At 42.9% G+C, this 26,929-nt stretch overlaps 1 protein-coding gene across 7 annotated transcripts in view; it reads left to right on the top strand.

Annotated features, from left to right (window-relative positions):
* The window catches only part of LOC146081108 (sodium channel protein type 5 subunit alpha-like), a 388,187-nt gene that overhangs the window by 259,839 nt on the left and 101,419 nt on the right, over positions 1 to 26,929 (top strand). For all 7 annotated transcript variants that reach the window (XM_083189076.1, XM_083189080.1, XM_083189078.1 and 4 more), the window contains exons 14-16: positions 8,067 to 8,305; positions 14,666 to 14,848; positions 14,931 to 15,287. In XM_083189076.1, the coding sequence (XP_083045202.1) occupies positions 8,067 to 8,305; positions 14,666 to 14,848; positions 14,931 to 15,287 (779 nt within the window). The remainder of the gene's footprint in view (positions 1 to 8,066; positions 8,306 to 14,665; positions 14,849 to 14,930; positions 15,288 to 26,929) is intronic.

The following is a 26,929-nucleotide window of genomic DNA, read 5'->3' as shown; positions in this document are numbered from 1 at the left end:
GCATTCATGGTTGCAAACCATCGCTCGATCTACAGCGGTTCTCAAACTGTGGGTCCTGACCCCGAAGTGGGTCCCAACCTTCTCAGCATGGGGTCGCGACTTTATGTTGCTGACCATCAGGCTGATGACTTTTCTAATCTCAGTCAGTGATTCAAGGAGTCTGAAAAATCTGTTGAATTGTCTGTTATTTTAGACTCCTCCCATCATTTTGTGCCTCCCCAATGATGCCATATATGTACTGACTGCTGACTACACATGTGATATGATGGGTTATGGTATATTAGACTCCTCCTATCACTCTGTGCCCCCACAATGCTGCCATGTATGTGCTGTCTGCTGACTACACGTGTGATGTGATGACCTTCTGCAATAACTTGCTGGGGTCCTGTCATTATTTTTATTGTCTGATGGGGTCCCAGAGCAAAATAGTTTGAGGACCCCTGTACTAGACATTTGCACTTCCTTAATAGTATTCACAACTTAAGGCCCCCATACACTATGCAATTTGGGCATGATTTCACCCGATTCAGATGAATCGGGCCGTGAAATCGGCCCAAATCGCACTTGCAGACACCCCCTCCGATCCGATGCGCGGTTCCGTGCACATCGGATCGGGGTCGGGAGGTCGGACGGGCTGCACATAAGATTTGCTAAATCTTATGTGCAGCCCAGCCCCGGAGCCGTGTGGGGGATGACAGCGAGTGGGGGATGCTGGGTATAGAGAGCCGAGCAGGGGGAGGCTGCATAGGGAGCCGGGCAGGAGGCACTTGAAGCTGTTGTGGTGGGGTGACAGCGGGAGCAGGGCGCTGGGCAGGAAGGATGACGCTGGCTGCCGGGCAGCGGAGGGAACCGGGAGGAACAGGTAACTTGGGGTAAAAAAAAAGCCCATACAGATGACTAGAAAGCCATTGATTGGCTGAGAGGTCTAAGCCAATCAATGGCTTGCTAGTCACCTGTATGGGCTTTTTTTTATCAAGTTATCTGTTCCTCCCGGGCCGGCTCCCGCCGCTGCCCGGCAGCCAGCGTCATCCTCCCTGCCCGGCGTCCTGCTCCCGCTGTCACCCCACCACAACAGCCTCCTCCTGCCCGGCTCCCTATGCAGCCTCCCCCTGCTCGGCTCTCTATTAGCCGACATCCCCCACCCGCTGATGTCCCCCGCATGGCTCCCTCCTCCTGCAGCTCCCTGGGGACTGCATATGATAAATCCATGCGATTTATCATATGAAAACCTTGGCACATCAAGTGCCTAATCGTGTTTCCCCCTCCCTGGGAGCTGCAGGGTGAAATCAGGTCCGACTTGTCCCTAGGACAAGTCGGACTAATGTATGGGGGCCTTAACAGTATTGTCTCATATTGTGCAACTGTTGCTGGTATTACTAAAGGGTTTACTAAGGAAGTTGTTGTTTATATAATATTTTGATAATGTACAGTACCTTCATTAAAATGTGCCGCAAGAGCTTAATACATTATGACTACAGCGTGTGCCTTTTAACACACACAATATACATTTAAATGCATTATATACTTGACTCACTTTTTGGAGAACTTGGTGAGTTAATTTATTTTCATGCAGATGAATGATCTAAGTATCTTTTGTAGGTTAGAGAATTGGCTGCATAAAATGTTGAGATTCCCCTTTCTCTTACTTGTTAGCGCTTTTTGTGCTGAAAACGTTCTTGTGCCATTTAGATCGCAGTTACAGTTGATCTCTCTCTGTTGTGAGCACCCTGACCTTGATCATATTAAAGCCACATGTTTTGCAATGAATTCTGGGTAATATGAGCCTTCACAATTATTATAACAATAGGAAAATAGTGATTGTTATTGAGGATTTTGCTTTTTTAACATCGTACTCAAGGTTATAAAGTGAAGCTCGGCGTATTGCTTTTGCAATTATGATATGAACAGAATAATATGTTTTTAAAGAGCAGAATTTTGCTGTGTTGTTTTAATGGGATGCGGTCATCTATTAGAATGAACTTAGGTCTACAGTCATTAGGTCGACCCCACTAGGTCGACTGGCAGGAAGGTCGACCTGACTTAAGGTCGACATGGGCCAAGGTCGACATCACTTAAGGTCGAATTTGCATAAAGGTCGACATGAGGAAGGTCGACTGGTCATAAGGTCGACATGGGTTTTTCACTGTTTTTTGAGCCGACATGTGCCGACAGGCGGTATTTCATGCCCTGCCATCCACTAGGGCGTGGTGGGAGAATAAAATAGTGTGCCAAGCGCAGCGAGGCACCGTGCCCGAAGCATCGCGAGCGAAGCGAGCGATGCGAGGGTCCGATTCTCATTGCCAACTGTGTCCATGTCGACTGTGTCGACATTCGGATAAAAAAACAGTGAAAAACCCATGTCGACCTTATGACCAGTCGACCTTCCTCATGTCGACCTTTATGCAAATTCGACCTTAAGTCATGTCGACCTTGGCCCATGTCGACCTTAAGTCAGGTCGACCTTCCTGCCAGTCGACCTAGTGGGGTCGACCTAATGACTGTAGACCTAAATGCAGTCTGACGAATGATCCCATTCCGTTTTAATTGGTTAAACCCCTGATATCCATCTCCCCATTCAAAATTCCCTATATATGGATTTTTTTGGAGCGTACTGATATCCCTTTCACATCCCAAAGCCATGTCAGACCTGTGATTTCGATCCCAGTTCCGACACTTTCACATTAAACCCAGGTCGTCCATTATTTAGAGGGGGTGACTCAGGTTTAACCCTTCTTATAACCTGGGTCGAATTGCTGGGTTGGTCGACCCAGGTTCTAAGCTTTGGTGCTTCACACCGCACCTCGAATTAGGTCTACATGTCACCAACCCAGCAATTCAGGAATTGACAAAGCCGCCTGAGCGTGGCGAAACGCGTCTTTGTGAGGAGTTCTCTATAAAAAAAGTGCAGCTGAGGATCTAAGGGGCATACTAACGGCACCAGACCGGCAACATCTACCGGCCAATCGGCTGTATCTTCCTCCCGGGATCTCGATCCCTGCTGCAGACAAACACAGCTGGCACGGAACATCTCCCCGCAGCCGCCGCACACACGGAGAACTGAGTAACTACTAGCACACACTAGAGCTGAGTACACGCGCACTCCAACTAGGAGGTACAAGCGCAGGAGCCTGCAATCGGCGTGCTGGCCGGAGCAGGAGCTGTACAACATTTGACACCGCAAAGGCAACCTGCCTGACGTACACAGCAAGCTCGTGGGACTCGGAGACAGTGCTATCTAGCAATAAAAGACCAACGCTACCAAGCACTACTGGTCATCCGCACCTGGGAAGTGAGGAGGGGTTATTTTTCTTCGTTATGCTTTATTTTAAAGTCTGTTAAGGGTTAACCCTTTGGGTGCCAACGTTGCTGTGAGAGAAACTCAAAATATCTGCTAAAAAATGCCAGCGTTGCAACTGTTTTCTTTTTAGCCTAAATAAATACATATACAGCCAAGTCAATTAATTGAAATGTAGTTAAATATAGCGCTGTGAACGATGCTGGCATTTTAAGTGGATATTTTGACGATCTCTCTCAGCAACTTTGGCACTCAAGGGGTTAAATAAAAAACATGTTCTTGGAATCGCACATCCGGAATTTTCAGTATTTACTGTGGAAATGCGGCCGGTGACTCACTGATAATTGCCCAGTTTATGTGATGAAGTCTTAAGTGTATCCCAGTGATGATTGCCACAGTTATTTTATCTTTGTAGCAGTTGAAGCTTGACAGGGACAGTGCATTTGTAAAGACTTTTTAAACCCAAATATCAGGCATCCTTCAAGGCTGTTTTCAAACAAAGACCCTTCAATCCTACAAAAGATCAATTAGAAAAAAAAAATGTAAAAAAAATAAATCTAAGGGGGGAAAAAGAGATAGTAGAATTTTTTTATTTATTTATATTTCTCAGTCTGCTATTCAGATTGATTGAATTATGTATTTCCAGGCGTAGGATACAGGCAATTTTTAATCATCATATTATGAAATGATGAGTATTATTTAATTTGAGAAAGTTGGCTCATATTTTTGATCATTGTTAAGACTTGATACTGCTACAATCACCGCAGTTGGTACTACCACAATCACTGCAATACATACTGTAGCAGTCATTTCTGATCTTGTATGTCCACGTTATACATACACAGTTGTCAATAGGCTAATATTTCAAAGGGGGTTGGTTCAAAAGGTTGACAGTGTCTAGGCAGGGCCGAAACTAGGGGGGGGGGGGCAAATGACCGCCTTGCCCATGGCACCGGAGGGCCCCCCCCCGCTGACAACATCACCGGAGACCCCCCCCCGCTGACAACATCGCCAGAGACGACTCCCGCTGACAACATCGCCGGAGACGACCCCCCCCTCTCCCCGCTGACAACATCGCCGGAGACCCCCCCTCCCCGCTGACAACATCGCCGGAGACCCCCCCTCCCCAATGACAACATTGCCGGAGACCCCCCCCCCTCCCTGCTGACAACATCGCCGGAGACCACCCCCCTCCCCGCTGACAACATGCATACCTCCTGTGTGCAGCCAGCGGGGGTCCGGGGACAGGCAGCGGGGTTCCGGGGACTGGTGTAGCCGCTGTAGCGGCAGCTTGACTCCGTCCGTCTCTCCTACTAGCGCGTAGGGATGGCCATCGACCATCGATGATTAGAAATCATCGATGGTTTATGGCCGATGTTGAATAGTTTTGCCATCGATGGGGGAGAACCAGATGGTTTCCCACCATCGATGTAAAGCTTAAACGAATAGTTTCGTTTTTGCTTTTTCCCCACAGTGCCGGGACACGGAGCATAGCCCCGCCCCCGACACCCGCGAAGCCCCGCCCCCACATTTTGATTGGCCCACAGGCCACTCAATCAGAGAAAATGGATGACCATCGATATGCAAAAATATCGATGGTTATCCATAGAATGGTTATACACTATCGATGGGCTGTTGCACTTTTGCCATCGATGGCAACCATCGATGGCAAAGGCAACGATGGCCATCCCTACTAGCGTGGCGGTGGGAAGTGCTGATGACTTTGAAAAGACTTGCCGGACGCTGATTGGCTGAATTCAACCAATCAGCGTCCGGCAAGTCTTTTCAAAGTCATCAGCGCTTCCCACCGCCGCGCTAGTAGGAGAGACGGACAGAGTCAAGCTGCCGCTACAACGGCTACCCGGAACCCCGCTGCCTGTCACAGGACCTCCGCTGGCTGTCCCCGGACCTGACAGCGCCCGGACCTGACAGTGCCCCCACCAGTGCCTGGTGCGCGTGACCCCCCAGCCCCCCCCTAGTTACGGCCCTGGTCTAGGTCAACATAGAAAAGGCCGATATGAGTTTCTTTTTGTGGTGTCACAGTGCACATTACCGTTCTCACTGGCAGACCACATGGATAGTAATGTATAAAAAAAGTTTAAAAAAACTCATGCTGAACTTTACTTTACTTTATTGACCATTATCAAGTTGACCTAATGCAGGTTGACCAATAGTGGACTGTTGACTGTTGATCCTATTACTATCGACCTTAAGTCTGGATAGCCTTCAAATTGTTTTTCCTAATTAGCTTAGGGTTAGGCTGAATGGAGGGAGAGTTTGGTTTTGGCACTGACAGGGGGGGGGGGGGGGCATCTTTCACACAGTTTTAAGGGAGGGGGTTAGGTTCAGGCTGCTGGGTGCATGGGGGGATGGGGAGGGTTAGGCTGCTAGAAACGAGGGGTGGATTCCTTCCTTCGATATGCTGGTGTTGGTATTCTGACTGCTGGCAATTTGACCGCCAGTCATTCTGAGGGAATCCCTTTAAAATGTGTCAGGGAGTAATGAATACACCTGTGCTTCTGCTGGGCGACTTGGAAACCAGGAACTGTTTGTGGTCCTGAGGTCAAGTTTGAGAATTACTGATCTGGGACTAAAATTAAGACAGAAAATGTAATGAAAACTATTTTAGATTTTTATTGGTGAGTAGGGAGCTGGGTTCTTACATCTGGAGAGCGGCAGATTGTACAAATAATGGGATGCGTTTACCATGCCAGCGATTTGGATGCCAGTGCCAGAATCCTGACATCACTTCCACAACTCTGCGCCTGAGACAAGCTGATCATGGCCGAAGCTGACATCACAGACCCTCCATTAAAATGCCTGCGTACACCTGCATTTTTTCTGGACACTCCCATAAAACTGCTAATTATCACCCCCAAACGCCAGCTTCCTGTCAGTCAAGCTCCGCCCGCTTTGCGTTTACGGATCCATACGCTTTTTTCAGTCACTATTTCCCTTTGCGCTTGCACAATCCGTACGGTACGCATGTGCAGTCAATAATCGCCGATCTACGAGTTTGCTGATCGGCAATCAACTTTGAATCAGGCCCATTAGCTTAAGGCTATGTGTGGGGAGGGGGGATATAGTTTTCGATACTGGAGGGAGGAGGTATTTAGGGTTAATGGAGGATGAAGGTTAGGGCTAGGCTTTAAGGGAGGGAGGATTAGGTTTAGTCATTAGGTAGGGAGGGTTAGTGGGGATGGAAGAGAGAGCAGGTATACAGTACTTACCCAGCCCCTGTCAGGACTTGTATCAGCAGGATGTCAATGACGCTCTTCTGACCAGCAGCACCCCGTCTGCGATGTTGTGTATCTATTACCAAATAATAGTGTCTGTAGGGATTGGACATAGAGCATTACATTACTTTTATGTCCTCATCCAAAAAGGTACTATTTGTGGGTGTGGATCAGTGGGTCACCAGCAAGTTGTTAGACAGTCATTAGGTCGACATGCAGGAAGGTCGACATGAGTCTAGGTCGACATGGGTTAGGTCGACAGGGTCATCAGATCGACAGGGTCATTAGGTTGACAGTGGTAAGGTCGACAGAGTCCCTAGGTCGACATGGGTAAGGTCGACAGGGTCATTAGGTGAACATGGGTAAGGTCGACAGTGAAAAAGTTGACATGGGTTTTTGGTATTTTGGTATGTTAGTTGGGTGCCCACCAAGCTATTTGCTTAGTTTTCTGCCTGTTTTTTTATTTTTATTATTTTTTATTTATTTTTACCCTTATGTCCTAGTGGATGGTAGGGCATTAAATATTGTCTGTCGGCACATGTCGTGTCGACATGGACACTGACACGTACCACCACGACTGCTCGCCATGCTTCGGGCACACTATTTTATTCTCCCACCATGCCCTAGTGGATGGTAGGGTATGAAATACCGCCTGTCGGCACATGTCGGCTCAAAAAAACAGTAAAGAAAAACTATGTGGACCTAATGACCCATGTCAACCTAATGACCCTGTCGATCTAACCCATGTTAATCTAAAGGCATGTCGACCTAAAGTAATGTCGACCTAAACTCAAGTCGACCTATCTGCATGTCGACCTAGTGGTGTCTACCTAATGCTTGTTGACCTACTTGGTGGTGACCCAATGACCATATCTCCTATTTGTATATCTGCCAACAAATGCCATTGATATTAATTGCATTTAATTGTTATGTAGAGGCCCTCATCAATGTGTAGTGTAAACAGTCTAATACGGCACAAGACTATTAAACACTCCTGAAAACTCCAAAGGATATCTTTTTATTGTATTAACTTGAACTGAACTTAATTTGATGAAAAGAAAATACACTAATCGTATTATCAATGTTTCACTATTGGTTGCTGTGACAGTAAAACTATGTCTCACGTATGCATACAGTTCAGTTTGCAGCAGTTGCCGTCTTTAGCAATAAAGGTTTTTAGCAAACAGTGCACGCTCCCGTAAAAATGGGGTATCCAGTTAGAAACGAAAAATAATGTGGGACTCTCCAAAAAAAAACATCCACGAAAACAGTTTCATTGAAACGTGTGTTTTTTGTTGTCGCAGCCCCAGTTCATTTGCTTCAAAAGTGGCTGCTTTTACCAGCTTTTTGGGGTCCTGGGTGAATCCATGAGCAAATATTGTGACTGATTGGATACCGATTATCAGTGGTATTGCTATCAACTCCCTATATAAGTAATATTTTTGTGTTGGTGTTTTGTTACAGTACAATACATGACAGTACGAAATTATTTGAGACAAAAAAAAATGTGTTTTATATGTTTGATATCTTTTTAGAACTTGAGGAATCCCGACAGAAATGTCCTCCTTGTTGGAACCATTTTGCCCAGAGGTTTCTTATCTGGGACTGTTGTACACTGTGGGTGCAAATCAAGAAAGTGGTGACATTCATTGCCATGGATCCCTTCACTGACCTAACCATCACCATTTGTATTGTACTGAACACTCTCTTCTTGGCTTTGGAACACTACGAGATGACAGACGACTTTAAAAGAATGCTAAATACTGGCAACTATGTGAGTAGCTATGACAGTGTTAATGTATTGGGGGAAATTTACTAAAGGAAATTTGTAAAAAATAGGTGTATTTGTATCCAGAAATACACTTATTTTTGACAGTTACTATCCCGAAAATATGGCAATTCGTATTCGTATTGATGTGCTATCAATACGAATACGAATTGCCATATTTTCGGGATAGTAAATGTCAAAAATAAGTGTATTTCTGGATACAAATACACCTATTTTTTACAAATTTCCTTTAGTAAATTTCCCCCATTGTGTCCACCTAAATGTAGTGTATCTTTCCTTTCCAATGCATGATCAGTACATTGTATTCTGCTGCACTCAAGGCAACATTCAGCTTGATTGAAAAAAAAAACATTATTATTTATGGGCATATCTATCAAAATTATTTGAACTAGAATAATGTACAAAAAGGGTGTTTTCACACATTTTTTACATTATTTTAGTATCACTTGAATGTACTTATAGGTAATTTAAGAAGAATAAGTTAAAAGAAAGAAGCCCTTCTCATACTTTTAATGGAAAATGTGATCTGCCTAAATTTAGTAATAGAGATTGTAAAAAATATATATATATATAAAATAGTGGAGGGAGTCCTGTTATAAAAATGCTATCTTCAAATGGCATAAATAAGGCTTCTCTCCTGGCTGCTGGCAGTGAAGTCTGTGCTACTATCTGGCACCTGTGATCAGCCAGGTGTGTCTGATAGACTACAAGCTGATCACTGTGTAGAAAAATAGTTTGAAACAAAATACTTGCATGCATCCTGGGACTGGTGAGTCATAAGAGCAGCCAGTTAGCTGTGCTCCTGCTGACACTCCTGGTGCAGTGATGCTGTGAAGCTGGCATCTTACTTTACAGCACCAGGGGTCACAGTGGAGCACAAGAACAGATGATCAGCTGCCCTCCTGGATTGCTGGTCCTGGCTGCAGGTAAGTGGAAGTGGAAATGAAGGTCACAGGTGTTAGCGGCACATGTCCAGTTTTACGAGAACTGCAGTTAAAGGAATTGCAGGACAGAGCTTTCTCGCAACTCAGTCCTTGCATGCCTTGTTACATCATTGGAATGTACTCAAATATCACATTGCGGATTTGGTCAGATTGATCACATCCCATCTGCATCCGAGATTGTAATAAATATGCCCTATAAAAAGTTCATGATTGTCGGTGAAAACGTGGGCGATAAACGCAAACTATAAAAGCAAAAAAAAAAAATCCCTTCCCTTGGATTGCTGGGAAGAGGTATAGAGAACATTGTTAATGTTAATTCCATACCAAAGAAGGGGGTTGGAGTAGATTGCGCTGCTGTTTAAATGATTTCAATATCTGTAACACATTGGCTGTCTAAAAAGGAATGAATTGCGGACACACTGTTGCTTTTGGAAAAATGTTTATCACAAATAGGTAAATAAAATACAATACATATAAATATACAGCATATAAAAAAACAAGACAATCTTTAAAAAGAAGAGAATGGGATCCCAATCAATTAATTATAATCACTTTGATGTGTTTATCAGTAGTAAATCTTCACTGATGGAATTAGTGAACATTAATCTCCTGCCATTTAATGAAGAATATGTTAGAAAAAAATCGGGCAATGAAACAAAGTTCCAGTTTAGGTGAAATAGTATCTCATTAGTAGCTGACTGATAGCTTATAATGGAAACAGTCACGAAATATATAGTATGCTCACCCGTGTAGCAGACCTCGATCCCCTGGATGTATTATGGGGAGAGGAAGGTAGTGTCCAGCAGCTGATGGCCTGCAGCTCAGGTGGAGGGAGAGCTGCACTTCAGCTGGGATGTGTGAGATAACTGATAATTTATCGGCAGATGGAATTAACTGTGGGCATATACTTATGGCAATCTACCCTGGAGGTCTCGATCCCCTTGAGGTAGCTACCTCAAGGGGATCGAGACCTCCAGGGTAGATTGCCATAAGTATATGCCCACAGTTAATTCCATCTGCCGATAAATTATCAGTTATCTCACACATCCCAGCTGAAGTGCAGCTCTCCCTCCACCTGAGCTGCAGGCCATCAGCTGCTGGACACTACCTTCCTCTCCCCATAATACATCCAGGGGATCGAGGTCTGCTACACGGGTGAGCATACTATATATTTTGTGACTGTTTCCATTATAAGCTATCAGTCAGCTACTAATGAGATACTATTTCACCTAAACTGGAACTTTGTTTCATTGCCCGATTTTTTTCTAACATATTCTTCATTAAATGGCAGGAGATTAATGTTCACTAATTCCATCAGTGAAGATTTACTACTGATAAACACATCAAAGTGATTATAATTAATTGATTGGGATCCCATTCTCTTCTTTTTAAAGATTGACTTGTTTTTTTATATGCTGTATATTTATATGTATTGTATTTTATTTACCTATTTGTGATAAACATTTTTCCAAAAGCAACAGTGTGTCCGCAATTCATTCCTTTTTAGACAGCCAATGTGTTACAGATATTGAAATCATTTAAACAGCAGCGCAATCTACTCCAACCCCCTTCTTTAGTTTTCTTTTTTTGTGGGTCTGACGGGCCCACAGGAGTTACTGCAGCAGCTGTGGCAAGTTTTGTTAATTAAATATACACACCCTTGAAAGTAGTAAACCTTAACTGCAGAGCGCCAGGAATTGTGTCCTAGAGAGCACTACCCTTGGTGCTACTGTCACACAATAAACCCCCTTTAATTCCATACCAAACTTTCCCTCCGTCCCTCCTCTGCTAGTTACTTACTTTATCCCAGGGTTTCTCCCGGTGTTCTGATATTATGCAGAATTGAGTTCTAAATGTGTTACCCTCAACAGAAACAAAAATGGACTCAAAGGGGACTGAAAATGGACTCAAAATCGATCAAATTATACAAAAGTATTCCTATTGTCCAAAACAAGTCACATGCACTGTATTACCCACAAGCATTGCTGTGCCCTTATAAGCCATGATATAATGAATGCAGATAGATTGTCCAACATGCTTCTCTCCCATGTTTTTTTTCCATGATATTGAAGCTTCAGACAATTCCACATGAATTAAAATAGAACAGCTTGTTGGTAATACTGTGCATGTGACTTGTTTTATCCAGCAGAATATACTTTTGTTGATTGTCAGCATTAAGACAAGATGACATGTGCTACACCCAGGGCTACCATCAGAAAGTGTGGGGCCTGGGACTCATAAAATAGACGGTAATTCCCCCCAAAAAATATCTACAGCTTCGCTCCGCCGCCATGTGACATAACACATTGTGACATCACAAATAGGTGGAGCATGAATAAAGGCTTATTTTTAATAGTCCTCTCTGTGCAGCCTGGTTCATCTCTGTTTAGGTATCGGCAGTAGGAGCCAATGGTGCCCCCCTCCCCCACTCTGTCCGGGCCCATAACTCCAGTCCCCACAGTCCCTCCCTGATGGCAGCTCTGGATAAATCTTTAATTAAATATAAGTGCAACTAATCAAGTAATCAGGCTATTGCCAGAGTTAGAAATACGTCTGAGTTGATTTTCATTTCTATGTAGGTTTTTACGATAAACCTGAGGCTCTTGCGCACGTCTGCCTTGTTCTACACAAAACCAGTGCAGTGCCAAGAAAGTTAGGATACGTGCTCCCCGGGGGCATCGCGTTCCCAGAGGCATATGCTTGTTTACAGTAATTGTTAACTGCATTTAAAACACGAACGATCGAAGGACAGACTTGTTATCGACAATGCATTATCTAGATGAAGGAGAATAAAAGCTTAAAAAAAAAACACCACTTAAACTTGTTCCAGGCAACATTTCAAAAGTTCACATAGCAAGTACCAGCTCAGGCAACAGAACGGCGTCTGCAACTATATTTAGTTGTTGGACGCATCACTGCTCCTCTGGGAGCTGCCATATCTGTGATGTTGCCTGGAATTACATCATATCCTGGCATATGAACAGTCAGGCAAATACATTGGAGAGAAGCAAAACAATATTTGAACCCATTTGTGCCCCTGTCTTAATAAGTCAATACTGTATTTATCTAGGCTTCTGTTCCGTGGCTTCAGGGTCATTCTATAGGTTGAGCATACAAAGCTTCCTGAGTACTACATTTGCAAAGGATAGTATTGAGATTGACAACAAGGCTTCCGTTCTCTAGACCACTGTAGACATTGCCTTGTTCAGTGCATTTTAAAGCACTGTAGACATTTTATTACTTAACATTTTCTGATTTGTATCTATTACAGAGCAATCAATTATTGTCTTTTTAAGGTAGAAAAACAGTTTAATTTGATACATTAGCAAAGGTACTCTCTCAGCGGGGATCAGCCTTCTTGATTGCCTGCAGTAAATGGCATTACTATTTTTACTTAAATACTTTATTTATAATAAGAGTGACAAATCAAAACAAGCAGGTACAAGCAACAGGACACAAAGGCCATAGTTGGTACTACTTTTTATTTCCTCTCATACAATCAATAGGAAGGTAGACTGTGACAAGCATAAAATCCAACCATCTTTCATCCTAACTCCCTATTTATGCTCACTGCTACCCGTTCTGTGTCACTCCTGTCTGTCTTACCCTTTCCTTTAGAACAGGGGTGGGGAACCTTTTTTGTGCCAAGGGCCGTTTGTATGGGGAAAAATCCTTCGGGGGCCATAAGTAAACATTTCTCTTACAAATTGTCCTGCTGCAGCTGTCCCACTCTCCGGCGGCTGCCGCCGCTGAATAGGACTGACAGTCTCCGGCTGCTGTTGATTAAGAGAAATCTCACAAGAACTACCGAGCTCTTGCAAGAATTCTGCTGTACTTGACTCCCGGCAAAGCTGCCAAGCGGGTGGGAGGGCCACTCAGACCAGCTACGGGGGCCGCATGCGGCCCCCGGGCCTGAGGTTCCCCACCCCTGCTTTAGAATGTAAGCTCTCACGAGCAGGGCCCTCTCTCCTCATGTACTTTTCTTAGAATATATACATCTCTGCCACCCTGATAATTGCTTCAGTGTCCTGTCCCCTGATGTAACTATCCTTATTTGCCATGTACTTGTCCTAAATTGTCTTGTACTGTCATTCGTTATTTGGGTACTTGTTTCCTAACACAGCGCCCATGATATTAAGTTGTATGGCATCTCATCGCATCGCATCGCATGTGGGCGTATGGCATGCGATTTTAAATTGTATAAGCCCCTATAAGATTTTTAATTATATAAACACCGTAATGGGGCGGCGGTATGCTTCCTCCGACCTTTTCATACCCCCACTATCCACGTCGGCGTGGAGTTGATGTTATATAGTGTGGCGAGCGCAGCGAGCCACCGAGCCCGAAGCGTGGCGAGCGGACGCGCATTACTTCACATGTATTCCGCATCCCCACGTTTGCTTTGCGTTTTTCATCAATTGCTTTGTCATCTACAGTATGTGTAGTTGTTTATTCATTTATTTATTTTAACCTTTCCCTTGGATAAAACAGAAAACTGCTTTATGAATGTACCATATAACATTCATTGATCAGAGTTGATCTATATCATATCCCAGGTATAAAACACAGACAAAATAGATCCAAAAAGGAGACATATTGTACATTATATCCACATTGTGATAAAAACAGAAAAATGTGCTGAAAAATATTTGCACAATTTCCAGAAGGGCCGTATACAACTAAAGCCGGGTACACACTAGAGCAATGTGTACCCAGCCAATGTCACAGATGACGGGACCCTGCATCAGTGGCTATGGGTCATTGGGTTGAAGGCTGACAGGCCTTAGCTGGACACACGCAAAAGGCCGACATGGCTGTGGTCAACACAGGCATTAGGTGGACAATGCGAAGGTCGACAGGTAAAATGTCGACATGTCTTGAATGTCAACATAGTTGTCATCGACACCATATTGGCGCATCGGTGCTTCTCTACACTCGGCACATTATTCTATTCTCCCTCCACACCCTAGTGGATGGTCGGACATGAAATACCGCCTGTCGGCACATGCTGGTATAATAAAAAAAAGTGAAAAAACCATGTTGACCTTAGCCATGTGTGACATTTTGCATGTGTCGCCCTATGGCCTGTCGACCTTCAGTGGTCGACCCAATGCATCTCGACCTTAATGGTGTCGACCTAACGACCATGTCCTGCATCAGCAAGTACTGTACATGCACATCTGGCAGCGAGGCATTTCTATCAATGTCTATTGATTAATCCTGCAGCAAGGCCATCAAGAAGACATGGCTGACGACAGCTGGGGCACCACACATATTGGGTATACATACTGCATGATTACTCTAGTGCCACTGTCTACCCAGCTTAATGTTATAAAGTATTATTGATTGATTGACAAATTTATCATTTAGATTTTTTTTTTTTATTATTATTTTTCTACAGGTTTTCACTGGTATTTTTACTGCTGAAATGGTGTTCAAGATTATTGCCTTTGATCCCTACTACTATTTCCAGCAGGGGTGGAACATTTTCGACAGCATCATAGTGACTCTTAGTTTAACGGAATTCTGCCTTTACAATCTCTCCAGTATGGGGAATCTTTCTGTCCTGCGCTCTTTCCGCCTGGTAAGCTGCAAACCATTTTCTGTAGCAGGTGTAATATTGTTTCATATAATGTTGTAACTACTCCTTTTTGTTTTTGTTACAGCTTCGGGTTTTCAAATTAGCAAAGTCTTGGCCAACATTAAATACTCTCATCAAAATCATCGGCAATTCTGTTGGGGCCCTGGGGAACCTCACCCTTGTTTTGGCGATCATTGTTTTTATTTTTGCTGTCGTGGGAGTGCAGCTTTTTGGTCGGAACTACCTGGACTGCGTCTGTAAAATCAACGAGGACTGCAAATTACCACGATGGCATATGAATGACTTCTTTCATTCATTCCTCATTGTGTTCCGGGTTTTGTGTGGAGAATGGATTGAGACCATGTGGGATTGTATGGAAGTTAGCGGTCAACCACTGTGCCTCCTTGTCTTCATGCTGGTCATGGTTATAGGAAACCTGGTGGTAAGTTATAATATTATTTAAAGCCCATTTAATTGTGAACAGAAAGATTCCATCTACAAACAGGTGGATTATGGTCCTTATTCTGGTTCTCTCGCAAAGGCAAATTCCTTCTCAAATGGACAAAACCATGTACATTGCAGCTGGGGCAGAAGTAACACGTGCAGAGAGATTTAGATTTGGGTGAGTTATTTTGTTTCAGTGCAGGGTAAATACTGACTGCTTTATTTTTACACTGCAATATAGATCTCAGTTTGAAGTAAAACCCCACCCAAATCTAACTCTCTCTCTGCACATGTTACATCTGCCCCACCTGCAGTGCACATGGTTTTGTCCATTTGAGAAGGAATTTGCCTTTGCGAGTGAACCAGAATAAGGGCCTATATGTTTATTATTTATTATATGTTCTACTAAAGCTTCTAAAAAAGTAAAGATGGGATGTTGCTTGTAGCAACCAAACAGATTCGGTCTATCCTTTTCTAGGATGCAATAGAAAATGATAGAATCTGTTTGGTTGCTATAGGCAACATCACCTCTTACCCCATACAGTTCATGCAAACGCGCACAATTCTTTCATCAATTTAAAGTGTTGATATGTGTGACTTTTTATTTTTGAAATGAATAGATTATTATCCATGGTCTGAGAAAGAGTTAGTGTACCCTTTAGAATTTTCCATATTAATACATTGATTTACCCATATACCTGCCATTATGTATGGGCCCCATTACTGACAGCCTATGTTGCAAACTTTTATTTCAGCTTTGTAAAGCTAGCCATACATTTGTCCGATTTTGCCCAATCTCATCCGATTTTGCCCTATCAGGCCGATTCGTCAGAATAAAACTGACAAATTTGATGCATTTAAGCTCTGATCCGATGTGCGGGTCATAGTGCTGTGTTAAGGAGTTATCTGGCTGGGATCATATGCAATATAAGAAACCAAGACGGTTTGTCAGAGCGCAAATCCGCAATACATACACCGTAGCAAATTTGAGTCTGCTGCTGTCACTATCAAGGGAATACTCCTTTCCTTGTAGAAAGGACAAAGCGAGAGAAGAAATTAGTGATAGCGCTGACTCAGATTTTTACAAATATATCAAAATTTATTAAAAATAATTTATATCTTTTGAAATATAACAAGTAATCACCGGCCGGTGGTGCACAATGTACAATTTTTTAAAAAACAACAATTGCTAAAAAGAAAATTATGGGTGGGTTAGTTAGGGGGTAATTCCTTTAGGGGTGCCAAAGAGATTAGTTAGCCCAACTTGTAATAAATGCTGGCAGTTTTAATGTTAGCCTGTGAGTGGCCAAAACAGTCCAATTTAAATAATAGGTAGCTCTCTCACAGCTCCTATTTGTTAAGGAATAGTTTGCATGCAGTAACCAGTTTAGTAAGGTTAGTAGTTATAGTGTTAACCTGTATTCTTGCCGGTTAGTCCAATTCACACTGGGTGGCTCTCTCACAGCTCCTGTGAGTGAATGGGTGTTTGCATGTATTAGCCAGTTAATAATGTAAATATTGATAAGCTTGGTAACTTGCCAGGTTCCGGGTTCGTTTCAGCTGCAGATTCCCTGCAAGTGCAGTGCAGCCAGGCGGACTCGTCCACACTCCCGGGGTTTTGAAGCAGTCACTCAAAAGGCTTGGTTGTGGCAGTAAAGGGTACCGGTGAAAAAGCTCCTTAACGCGTTTCCCCGCCTCTGGTCTCAGCGGCTTCCTCAGAAGGACATATACTCACTATGTTCGGTGTTCCGTTTATATAGACCTCATAATTAGGTCTGCGTCTGCGCCCTGCGTGTGCTGTCCAGGCCTCGTTTTCGCCTGTGGCGCACGTCACGTTGTTATCATGGATAGACTGACCACGCCTCACTTTCATTCAACCTGCGTGTCATGTATCCCGCTTGTGTTTCATGCCTCGTTGTCGCCATAGGTAAACTGACCGCGCCTCGCTTTCATTCAGCCTGCGTGTCATGTACCTCGCTTGCATCTCAGGCCTCGTTATCGCCCTGGAACGTATGTCACATCTCCTTAGTAGATATACTGATTATGCCTCACTAGTATTTTGCGTGCATCTCGTGTATGCCGCTTTTATCTCCAGCCTCAATTCAGGCCCTAACTAACCCACCCATAATTTTCTTTTTAGCAATTGTTGTTTTTTAAAAAATTGTACATTGTGCACCACCGGCCGGTGATTACTTGTTATATTTCAAAAGATATAAATTATTTTTAATAAATTTTGATATATTTGTAAAAATCTGAGTCAGCGCTATCACTAATTTCTTCTCTCATATGCAATATATTGCAGGAAAAAGGACCGCATGCGGTATATCGCATGTGGGTCGCCACCGACTTCTCCCTTTGTAGAAGTCGCAGTAATGTTTGGGGGCATTAACCGTTTGTATTTAGCAGCGATGATTATGTACTTTTCACCTGTTGATAAATCGTAAATATTCCAATGGAATTATTTTGTGTTATCGTTCACAGAAATGATTCAACCATGTAATATTATTAGGCTATTTCCTAGGACTTTGTTCAGTCAAGAATGTGATATTTTTTATGCGTTAGACTTTTTGATGTGAACTAAGAAGCACTATTATGCTGCATTAACCACATACATTAACTGTAAGTTCATCTTTTACTCCAAAACACTGGGTCGCACCCGGGTTTTTGGACCCAGCTTCAACCCGGGTGCGACCTGACGTTTGTTACCTTTTACACCAAGTCTTTTTTTGCGAATTTCACCTGCACGCCTCCTACCAGGTGGAGGCGGTTCTTAAGCCGGTGCTTGGAGATGACATCACCTCCAAACGCCGTCCCGGACCACCATGCTGGGGACAAGCCCCCAGCCACCGTGCACCCCCCACCAGCCCCCATCCACGAGGTGAATGGATGCTGCACACACGCATCCATTCACCTCCTCCCAGCCTCTGCTGCTGTCTGCAGAGTACAGCAGACAGCAGCGGAGGCTATGTGTGCCCCCCCATCGGTCAACCAGCGGACGCTGTAGTCCCGAGGTTGGGCTTCTCCCATTGATGTAAATGGGAGCCGGGTTGGATGACCCGGCGTACCAGTTTACACTGCCCTCTACCCAGGTCCTGCCCGTGTTCTACCCTGGTCAGAACCTGGGTAGAAGCCCCGTATAAAGGCACATGTGTGAACCCCATTTACACCATAGCTGACCTGGGTCCACAAGGAAAAAACACAGGTTTTTGCAGCGGTGTAAAAGGGGTATTAGTGCACAAAAACCCTGGTATTTTCCTTACAGAACTGTGAGGGATCAGTAAGTGATCAGTGATGACAAACAAGGGCTTTTCCACTATCATGCTTCACTGTAGAGGCCTGTCGATGAAATGCAGGGATTCAGTTACCCTATAAACATTAATTCTCCTATACAGTATGTCAAAAAAGGATTATTCTCGTCTTTGTTCATTTGTCAGTGGAACTGACAATGTATTTACGTTCATCTCTGCATCATGCTCATGGTAATAAGATCATTAGAAATATTTTTTATTACTCTCCATGCAGTTCTCTGTGTAGAAGACAAACTGAGGCATAACTCTAAAATCAACAGGTTAGAGTAGTGAGAGGTCAGTTTTGAAGTAATAATTAAGTAAATTATCTTTTGCCAATGTAATGCCTGTCAGAGGCACATTAATATGAAGGAATTAATGGAAGATAAAATGCAGTGAGCTGGAGAAAAGGTCAGAAACTTTGCAGTACTGCAGGTTATGTATGTAATTACTTGCAAAAACGTATGCCCCAATTCTCCACAGGTTTTGTAATTGAATGTTTCTTTAATGGCGGCACATAAATAGATCATACTACTGTGAGTGGTGGACGGGGCATATTTAGCAAGGTAAAAGGATCATTAAGTTTGTCACTATTTATTAAAGACCGTATATAGTTAATGACGGATTCCTCTGTTCCCATTGATGTTTATCGGCATGTCGATATTACCCAAATGATCAAATTTTTAAAAGCTTAGCGTACCGGTGCAGTAAGTAACACCATCTTCAGATGTCATTAGCTACCATTTTCCATAAGCAATGCTCCAGTTAAAGTGTGTTTTACCATCACTAGTTTCCTCTGGGAATTTACTTCTGGCACAGCTATATATTAGTGGCAAGTACAGTACTGTAGGTAAAGTGCTTCTCTTCAAAAGGCCTCTTTTGGGAATAGTTGTTCTAAGAAGCACTTTTATTAACTAGCTATTATTCTGAGTAGGAAAATACAATAGTATTTGTTTATTCATGGGGGTAAATTTTAGATAAATAAGTAGGCCCCTTAGTGAGAGGTAAGTGTGACAGCTGTTCGCATATCTTTAAAATTTTACACACAAGCTATAATACACGCCATCTAGAATACAGGACAGCTAGAATACTCGCGAGCTAGAATGATCAAGTTGCATTGTAGATACTATCAATTGTTGAGGAAATTGTTCTAGAATATAAATGCACAGCAATCACACCAGAAACGTGGCTTATATGTCTAGGGCAGTACAGATAGTGTAATGGTTAGCATCACTGCCTCACAGCGCTGAGTTCATGGGTTCAATTCCCACCGCTTTAACTTTGCGGAGTTTGTATATTCTCCCCGTACTTGCGTGGGTTTCCTCCGGGTACTCTGGTTTCCTCCCACAATCCAAAAATATACTGGTAGGTTAATTGGCTCCCAACAAATTAACCCTAGAATGTCTGTGTGTGCGTGTACATGTGGTAGGGAATATAGATTGTAAGCTCCACTGGGGCAAGAACTGATGTGACTGTTCAAATATTCCACTATAAAGCGCTGCTGAATATGTGTGTGCTATATAAGAAACTGTTAATAAATATGTTGACTTTGTGTTTGGTGGAGGTGGTGGAACTATTGAGCTGGGCACTGCTACAGTTTATGTTATTATTGGGGCTATTTTATAGGACCCAAACTGTACAATAAGGTTTTTTTTTAATTATCATTTAAGGCTTTTGCTTCTTATGGACATTTTGGGGGTTATTTTGGTTCACTCCTTCTGGCAAATTCCTTCTTAGATGGACAAAACCATGTGCACTGCAGGGGGGAAGATGTAACATGTGCAGATAATTAGATTTGGGTGAGTTATTTTGTTTCTGTGCAGGGAAAATACTGACTGCTTTATTTTTACACTGCAAAATAGATCTCACTTTGAAGTAAAACTCCACCCAAATCTAATTCTCTATGCACAAGTAACATCTACCCCCACCTGCGGTACACATGGTTTTGTCCATCTAAGAAGGAATTTGCCAGAAGGAGTGAACCAAAAAAAACCTCTTTATGCTACACCTTGATGTGCTACAACTGGTCTGATGGAAATAGGACTACAGAAATAGAATATATAAAAGGCTGATTCATATTTGTACTGTCTGTTAAACAGGGACGTGCAGTCAGGGGAGGCAGGGGAGGCAGAGCCTTCCCTGTCATAATGATGAAAATAATAAAAAGAAGATATTTATATATCTTCTTTTATTATTTTCATCATTTCTACCTCTCCGGCTGCCTCCCACCCTCTTACACTGCTGCATGTGAGGGTGGGAGGCAGCGGGAGAGGTGCCTCCCGCTGTTAACATTAAAACTCCGGGCAGCGGGGGCGGGTAGGGGTGGGCAGGGGGAATGGTGCAGCAATGGGCTGTAAAAGCCCATTGAAAATGAATGGGGAAGCTGCACTTATACTGATGCCGCAATGACAGGGGCACCAGTATAAACGCACGCCCCCAGATGTGATTGGGCCAGCAGATCCAGTGCTGGATCCGCTGTCCAATCACACACATGCAGGGCCCTGGAGAGGATGCAGCAGCGCGGCCAGCGGGGAGTTCGGCGAGGCTGGGAGAAAGCCAATGTCACTCATCGCCGCAGAGAGTACTGGCCGCCCCCACCGCCGAGGAGAGGACAGGTGAGTCCGCCGGAAGGTGGGAGGGGAGGGGGGGTGCATGTACTGGCGGCCGCTGCATATGTAGCACCATGGTGTCCGGGCCTGGCCGCGGGGGGGGGGGGGGGGGTGAGGTGAGGTCAGAGCCTCCCCAGAGAATCATTATTATTAGCCGATATCTGGGGGATATGAAGAAATATTCAAAGATTAACCTTTATTTTTGAGCCCACTGGTGCTTAATTACATAAGGCGAAATGGGGACACCTGTAGAACTTCCAATCTCACCTGCTACGCATAATGTGCATATAATGAACATTGAGCTTACCACGTCTTTTATCATAGACTTTTCCCAGATGTTCTCCACATTGTAGCCCGTAAGCACAGATGGCTCTACAGTATTCAAGAAAGCCAGAGATTAATTTGAGTATTAATTTCTTCATAAATAAAACAATCCCCCATTGATAAGCTTCTTGAACACCGTAATGGAAAACCACAGCATGCTAGTAAAGGCTTCTCCCACTACATTGCATTTACATTTACAGTTAATCAGAAATTCACATTTATTTTTACCACAAGGTGAGTTATTTTAATGTATTTTATATTGTTCTATATATTGTTCTAAAGCTACGTCACTCATAAAGACTTATCTTAGGCACTTTTGTGTTTTGCCCCTAGTTCTTGATCTATTTCTGGACTGTCCATTTGGTATCCTATGTGGCAAATGTGGAATTCTGACATTTATATTTGGTCTACTCTCCACCTACACCCAAAAACATCCATATACTGTACAATAATAACAACAGGCTTTAATAATATTTAATCCATGAACATGTAATTTATCTCTTTGTATTTCTCCATTTGATTGAGAGATGTATTAAGTCTTCTAAACAGTGGAGAAGTTGCCCGTGTCAATCAATAAACGTCTACCTACCTGTATAAATTAATAGAATATACTTGATATAGACCATCTCTAAACTAATTGGTTCATATTAGCAACTTGTCCACTTCTTCCCTCTTCAGAAGGCTTGATACATCCCTGTCTTTGTTTTATACATATTTTGCTAGGAACACTTTTTAGGAGGTATGTGCCATAGAACTGATGATCTGGGATCATAATCATGATTGTGAACATCACAAATTTACACCATACATTTATTGATTCACTAGATTTAAAGGTGCATGTACAAAGGGTATGCAGTAAGTTTGTATAGATGCACACAAAATATTAGTTTTACAAACAAAGTTAAAATTACATTTATTTAACATATTTGCCAGAGAAGTCTATGCAAAGTTGCATGTGCTCAAACCACCTGGTGAAGCAGCTGACCATCTCTTCCTCATGCTGGATGAAGGCCTCCACTTTAGCTTCCGGTGACCGAAAACAAATCCTATGCATCTTGCTCTTGATTGTGAGAACAATGAAAAGTTGCAGGGGGCCATGTCTGGACTAACAGCAGATGACCTGGAAATGTTCATGGGCCAGAAAATGTACAACTTTACTGGAAAGGTGTGTTGTTGTGATGGGCACCACAAGCACAATATATTAAATGGTACCTGGAAATGGTTTCCAGCACTTGCAGCAGGTATTGATTGGTGTACTAGTCCCAAGTGATGTGTCCTGCTGCACAAGTGGTATAGTAGCTATATGGCCAGACTTTATGGTGATGCCATGTTCACATCAGAGCCTATGTGGCGGCACATCTCCAAGCGGGGTCCATTGTGCCGACTCTTGATTGTTCTCAGGGGGAAACTATAGATCAAGGATTCATCACTCCTGATGATCTCCCATAGTTTGTGTGACCACCTTCAAACCTGGCCAGCATTTTTTGGCACCACGTCTTCTGCTCTTGAGTCAGCTGATGAGATACCCAGCGTTCAGAAATCTTGCTCAAGCTAAGCTTTTTTGGATAATCAAGCAGATGGATCCCAATAAGATGCATATGTCCTTCTCTAATTGGACCACGGTCATCCTAGTGTCAACCTCATCAATGGCCCACACAGCATCAACATTGTCCTCAGTGATGGCAGGCACAGGTTGCCCACATTGCTCCTCATCGTCTAAGGACAGTCTCCCACACTGAAATTCAGCAAACCACTCAAACACACTGGTTTGGGACAGTGCTTCCTCTCCAAAAGCCAGTCCTCCCGAAAAGTCAGTCAAAACTCTCCTGCTGTCACAGTATTAGTATTAGTATTAGTAGAAGATCACATCTCTCCACTGGCCTATAACAAGTATGATCCATAACAAGTATGTTAAAGAAGTGAACATGCTGAATTCTTTGGTTTACAATGCTGCTTATATACATTTCTGTGCCATGACATTTTACAAGAACTTTAGTTAGAGTTTACAGTTCACAACCAGACAGTCAGATTGTGTCTACCTATGCACTGCACATCTGGAAGCTTACACAAACCACTCGTACTGTAAAAAAATTGAGTGTTCTCTCTCAGAAAAGATAAAATCTTGTAATAATAATAATAATAATAATAATAATAATAATAGGATTCAAGTGCATTACCATTTGCATTGAAAAAATACAAACTACAAAATAAGCTTAACAGAAAAGAGACATAAGTATTTGGTTTGTAATCTTTAAGGAACTAAAGGGAAATTAGTAAAATGCTTTACTAAACAGGTAAGTCTTGAGTGGGTTTTTGAAAGATTCAATACATCTATAATTGAATGAGATGTATTCTGTGAATTCAAGTTATGGTCTTCATATGCGCGTGTGTCCCCTTACTATGGAGCTCCCCGCCGGATCCCACCTCCCCACTCCTCCCCCCTAACCCTGCCTGTCTCACTAAAGCAGAGACAGGCAGGGTTTGCGTCCCTCGCTGCCAGGAAACTGGGACGCGAGTCCCAGTCAGATGGAGCGCCGGCTCACCAGCGGGGGTGTTCTGGTGAGCCCCAGCGCTGGCTGAGGGGCGCTCCATCTGTGTGTGTGTATTTAGCTCTTCTGCATATATTCTTTCTCTCTAGGATTTGTCTGGTGCTAAAAGGTTTCAGTTTTTTTTTTATTGTGATTTGTTTGCTTTTTGAATTTAATCATTCCACATATTGGTGCTATTAAATAACCTTGATAGAGTACACTGAAGTAACTGGAATAGGCATTCTACTAAAATCACAGCCTAGAGCTTCTCACTTTGTGGTTTTATTTTAAGATTAGTTACTGTAAAGGTGCCCATACACTAGTAAGATTTATCTTCAGATCTGGCTGGTTGGAACAAAAACATGGTTATGGATGAGTGACAGTTTGTCAGTTTTCCAGCATTTCCATGCAAATGGTCAGCTGTCATTTGCTCTCATCCATAACCAGGGTTTTGTTCCAACCAGCCAGATCTGAAGATAAATCTGCGTGTGTATGGCCACGTGTAGTCAATAAAGAGTGTTTTCAAGAGTAAAGCTCCATCCTGCTCTGCTACCTATGGCTAAAGTCCAGTGACCACTGAAACTCTACAGTATATTAAATAAGTTACAAGCAGAAAGACATTATTGTTGGCTAAACTTCATGTCTCAGTGATGTCACTAGTTCCCAACAGTTACAACCAATATTAAGTCCAAAAATGTCTGTTTGTGTGCATGTGACAAGTACATTTTAAGATTTAGACTTGTACATGTTCTTTACTAATTGTAGTGACATTTAGAATTATCCATTATTTTGCTTTCTTTTCTTCCATTTGTCAGGTCATTCAATTTAACAAGCACACTAAATTTACTTGGATCGCTAGTCCATGATAATCTCACACAAATAAATTAGTATAAAACTGTCTCAATCTAGACCGGTGATTTTCAAAAGTTTTCAACTCATGGCACACTGACAAGCTTTTCCAAATGCCAAGGCACTCCGTCAGGTTTTTTTTAAACTAAAACACATTGGCTGCTATACGAAAAATATAACACACACTGACCCGTACTGGTAAAAATATATACATTGGCCTTCACAGAAAGAAACCCAAATACATTGGTTTCCAAACAGAAAAATACATTAAAAACATTGGTGACTCATGCATTGGAACCCCTAGATCAAAAACAAACAAACATTAGCCGAACAGGAAAAAACAAAATACATACATTTTTTCTCAAGACCCCCCCCCCCCCCCCCCCCCCCAGAAAAAAAAGATTTACCTGACCTTTCGGTCCCTCCCTGTCAGTAGCAGCAAAGTGACAGATGACCTCCCAGTCCCTTCCTGTCTCTTAGCCACAGGTGGCATCAGCACTTAGTAGCATCTGCAGCCTCAGAGCCAGATAAACTAAGCTTCAAACGTGATAAACTGGAGAGTGATAAACAGCCAGCCAATCAGCTCCTACCTGCCCTGTCATAGAATGTGTTTGAAAAATGTCAGTCAGAAGCTGATTGGTTGGTTGGTTGTTTATCACTCTCCATTCTATCACTTTTGAAGCTTAGTGCACCTGGCCCTCCGTGAGTAAGTTACTACAAAGAGCAATCAGCACTGTACAGGCAGGTGAGGATGCAGGGTTCTGCTGTGTGACCTATGATGTCATGCCTCAGCTTACCCATAGGTAATGACCAAGGCCACATCTAAACCTCCCCGGGAGGAGCCCAGCTCTACCTGGGCTTGAAGTTAGAAGTGGCAGTGTGCCATGTTCATGGCTCTGCCTCTTTGGTGGCACACCTGAGTACTGCTCGTGGCACACCAGTGTGCATTTGTACAGAATTGGGGACATAGAATTTCTGAGTGGTCAGTGCCACTAGAACCGGTAAGTGAGCTCCAGATTACAGTACGGTAGTTACGACAATGGGTCTTTTCAAATATTTCTTTGCCGTCGCCATAGACTTTACTTTTGCTAAGATGGAGAATGCAGCAGATAGCCCAGATTTGGAATATGGAACCCCTTGGTAAACGGAAAATGTCAACCCTTTAAAAACAGACATTTTCAAAGGATTTACCTAATTTTTTATTTGATAAATATATCTCTAAGACACTGAATCACATTTGCTTGAAAAGCATTGCTTTCCCATTTTTCTTTTCACGAGGGGCAAAGTGAAAGCCCTCGTATGAAATTTAATAACTAAATACGGTTATTACGGCTTCTGTTTGAAGTCTTGTATCTTCTTTGATACTGGTGTCTGAATGGACCGCAAAAATGATTCACTGTCTGAATAGGCAAATGTGCATCCTAGAATTAGTGACATTTAGAAGACTGCCTTAATTGCATCACTTTGACAAAAAGTGGCAAGAGGAAGCAATTCTGTCCTACATTTTATTGAAAAGCAATTACTTTAAAGAAGAAAATTCATTTGTAGAGTGAAAGTTTTTAACCTCTGTCAAACCATCTTTGGGGGTCATGTGCAGTGATTGCATGCTTTTTACATAGTTACACTAACATAACAGCCAGCATACAGGTAAGCAGTGAGAAAGGCAGTAGTAGAATATACAGTACATCCGGAAAGTATTCACAGCGCTTCACTTTTTCCACATTTTGTTATGTTACAGCCTTATTTCAAAATGGAATAAATTCATTTTTCCCATCAAATTTCTACACACAACCCATAATGACAAGGTGAAAAGTTTTTGGGAGATTTTTGCAAAATATAAAAAAAAAAAAGAAATCACATATAAGTATTCACAACCTTTACTCAATACTTTGGCTGCAATTACAGCCTCAAGTCTTTTTGAATATGATGCCACAAGCTTGTCACACCTATCTTTGGGCAGTTCCGCTCATTCCTCTTTGCATCAACTCTCAAGCTCCATCAGGTTCAGTGGGAAGTGTCGGTGCACAGCCATTTCAGATCTCT

This window comes from Crinia signifera, chromosome 5 (genome assembly GCF_055691185.1).
Source record: "Crinia signifera chromosome 5, ASM5569118v1, whole genome shotgun sequence".
NCBI classification, from domain to species: domain Eukaryota; kingdom Metazoa; phylum Chordata; class Amphibia; order Anura; family Myobatrachidae; genus Crinia; species Crinia signifera.
The sequence above is the reverse complement of the archived record's forward strand: the minus strand, read 5'-3'. Positions and strand labels throughout refer to the sequence as shown.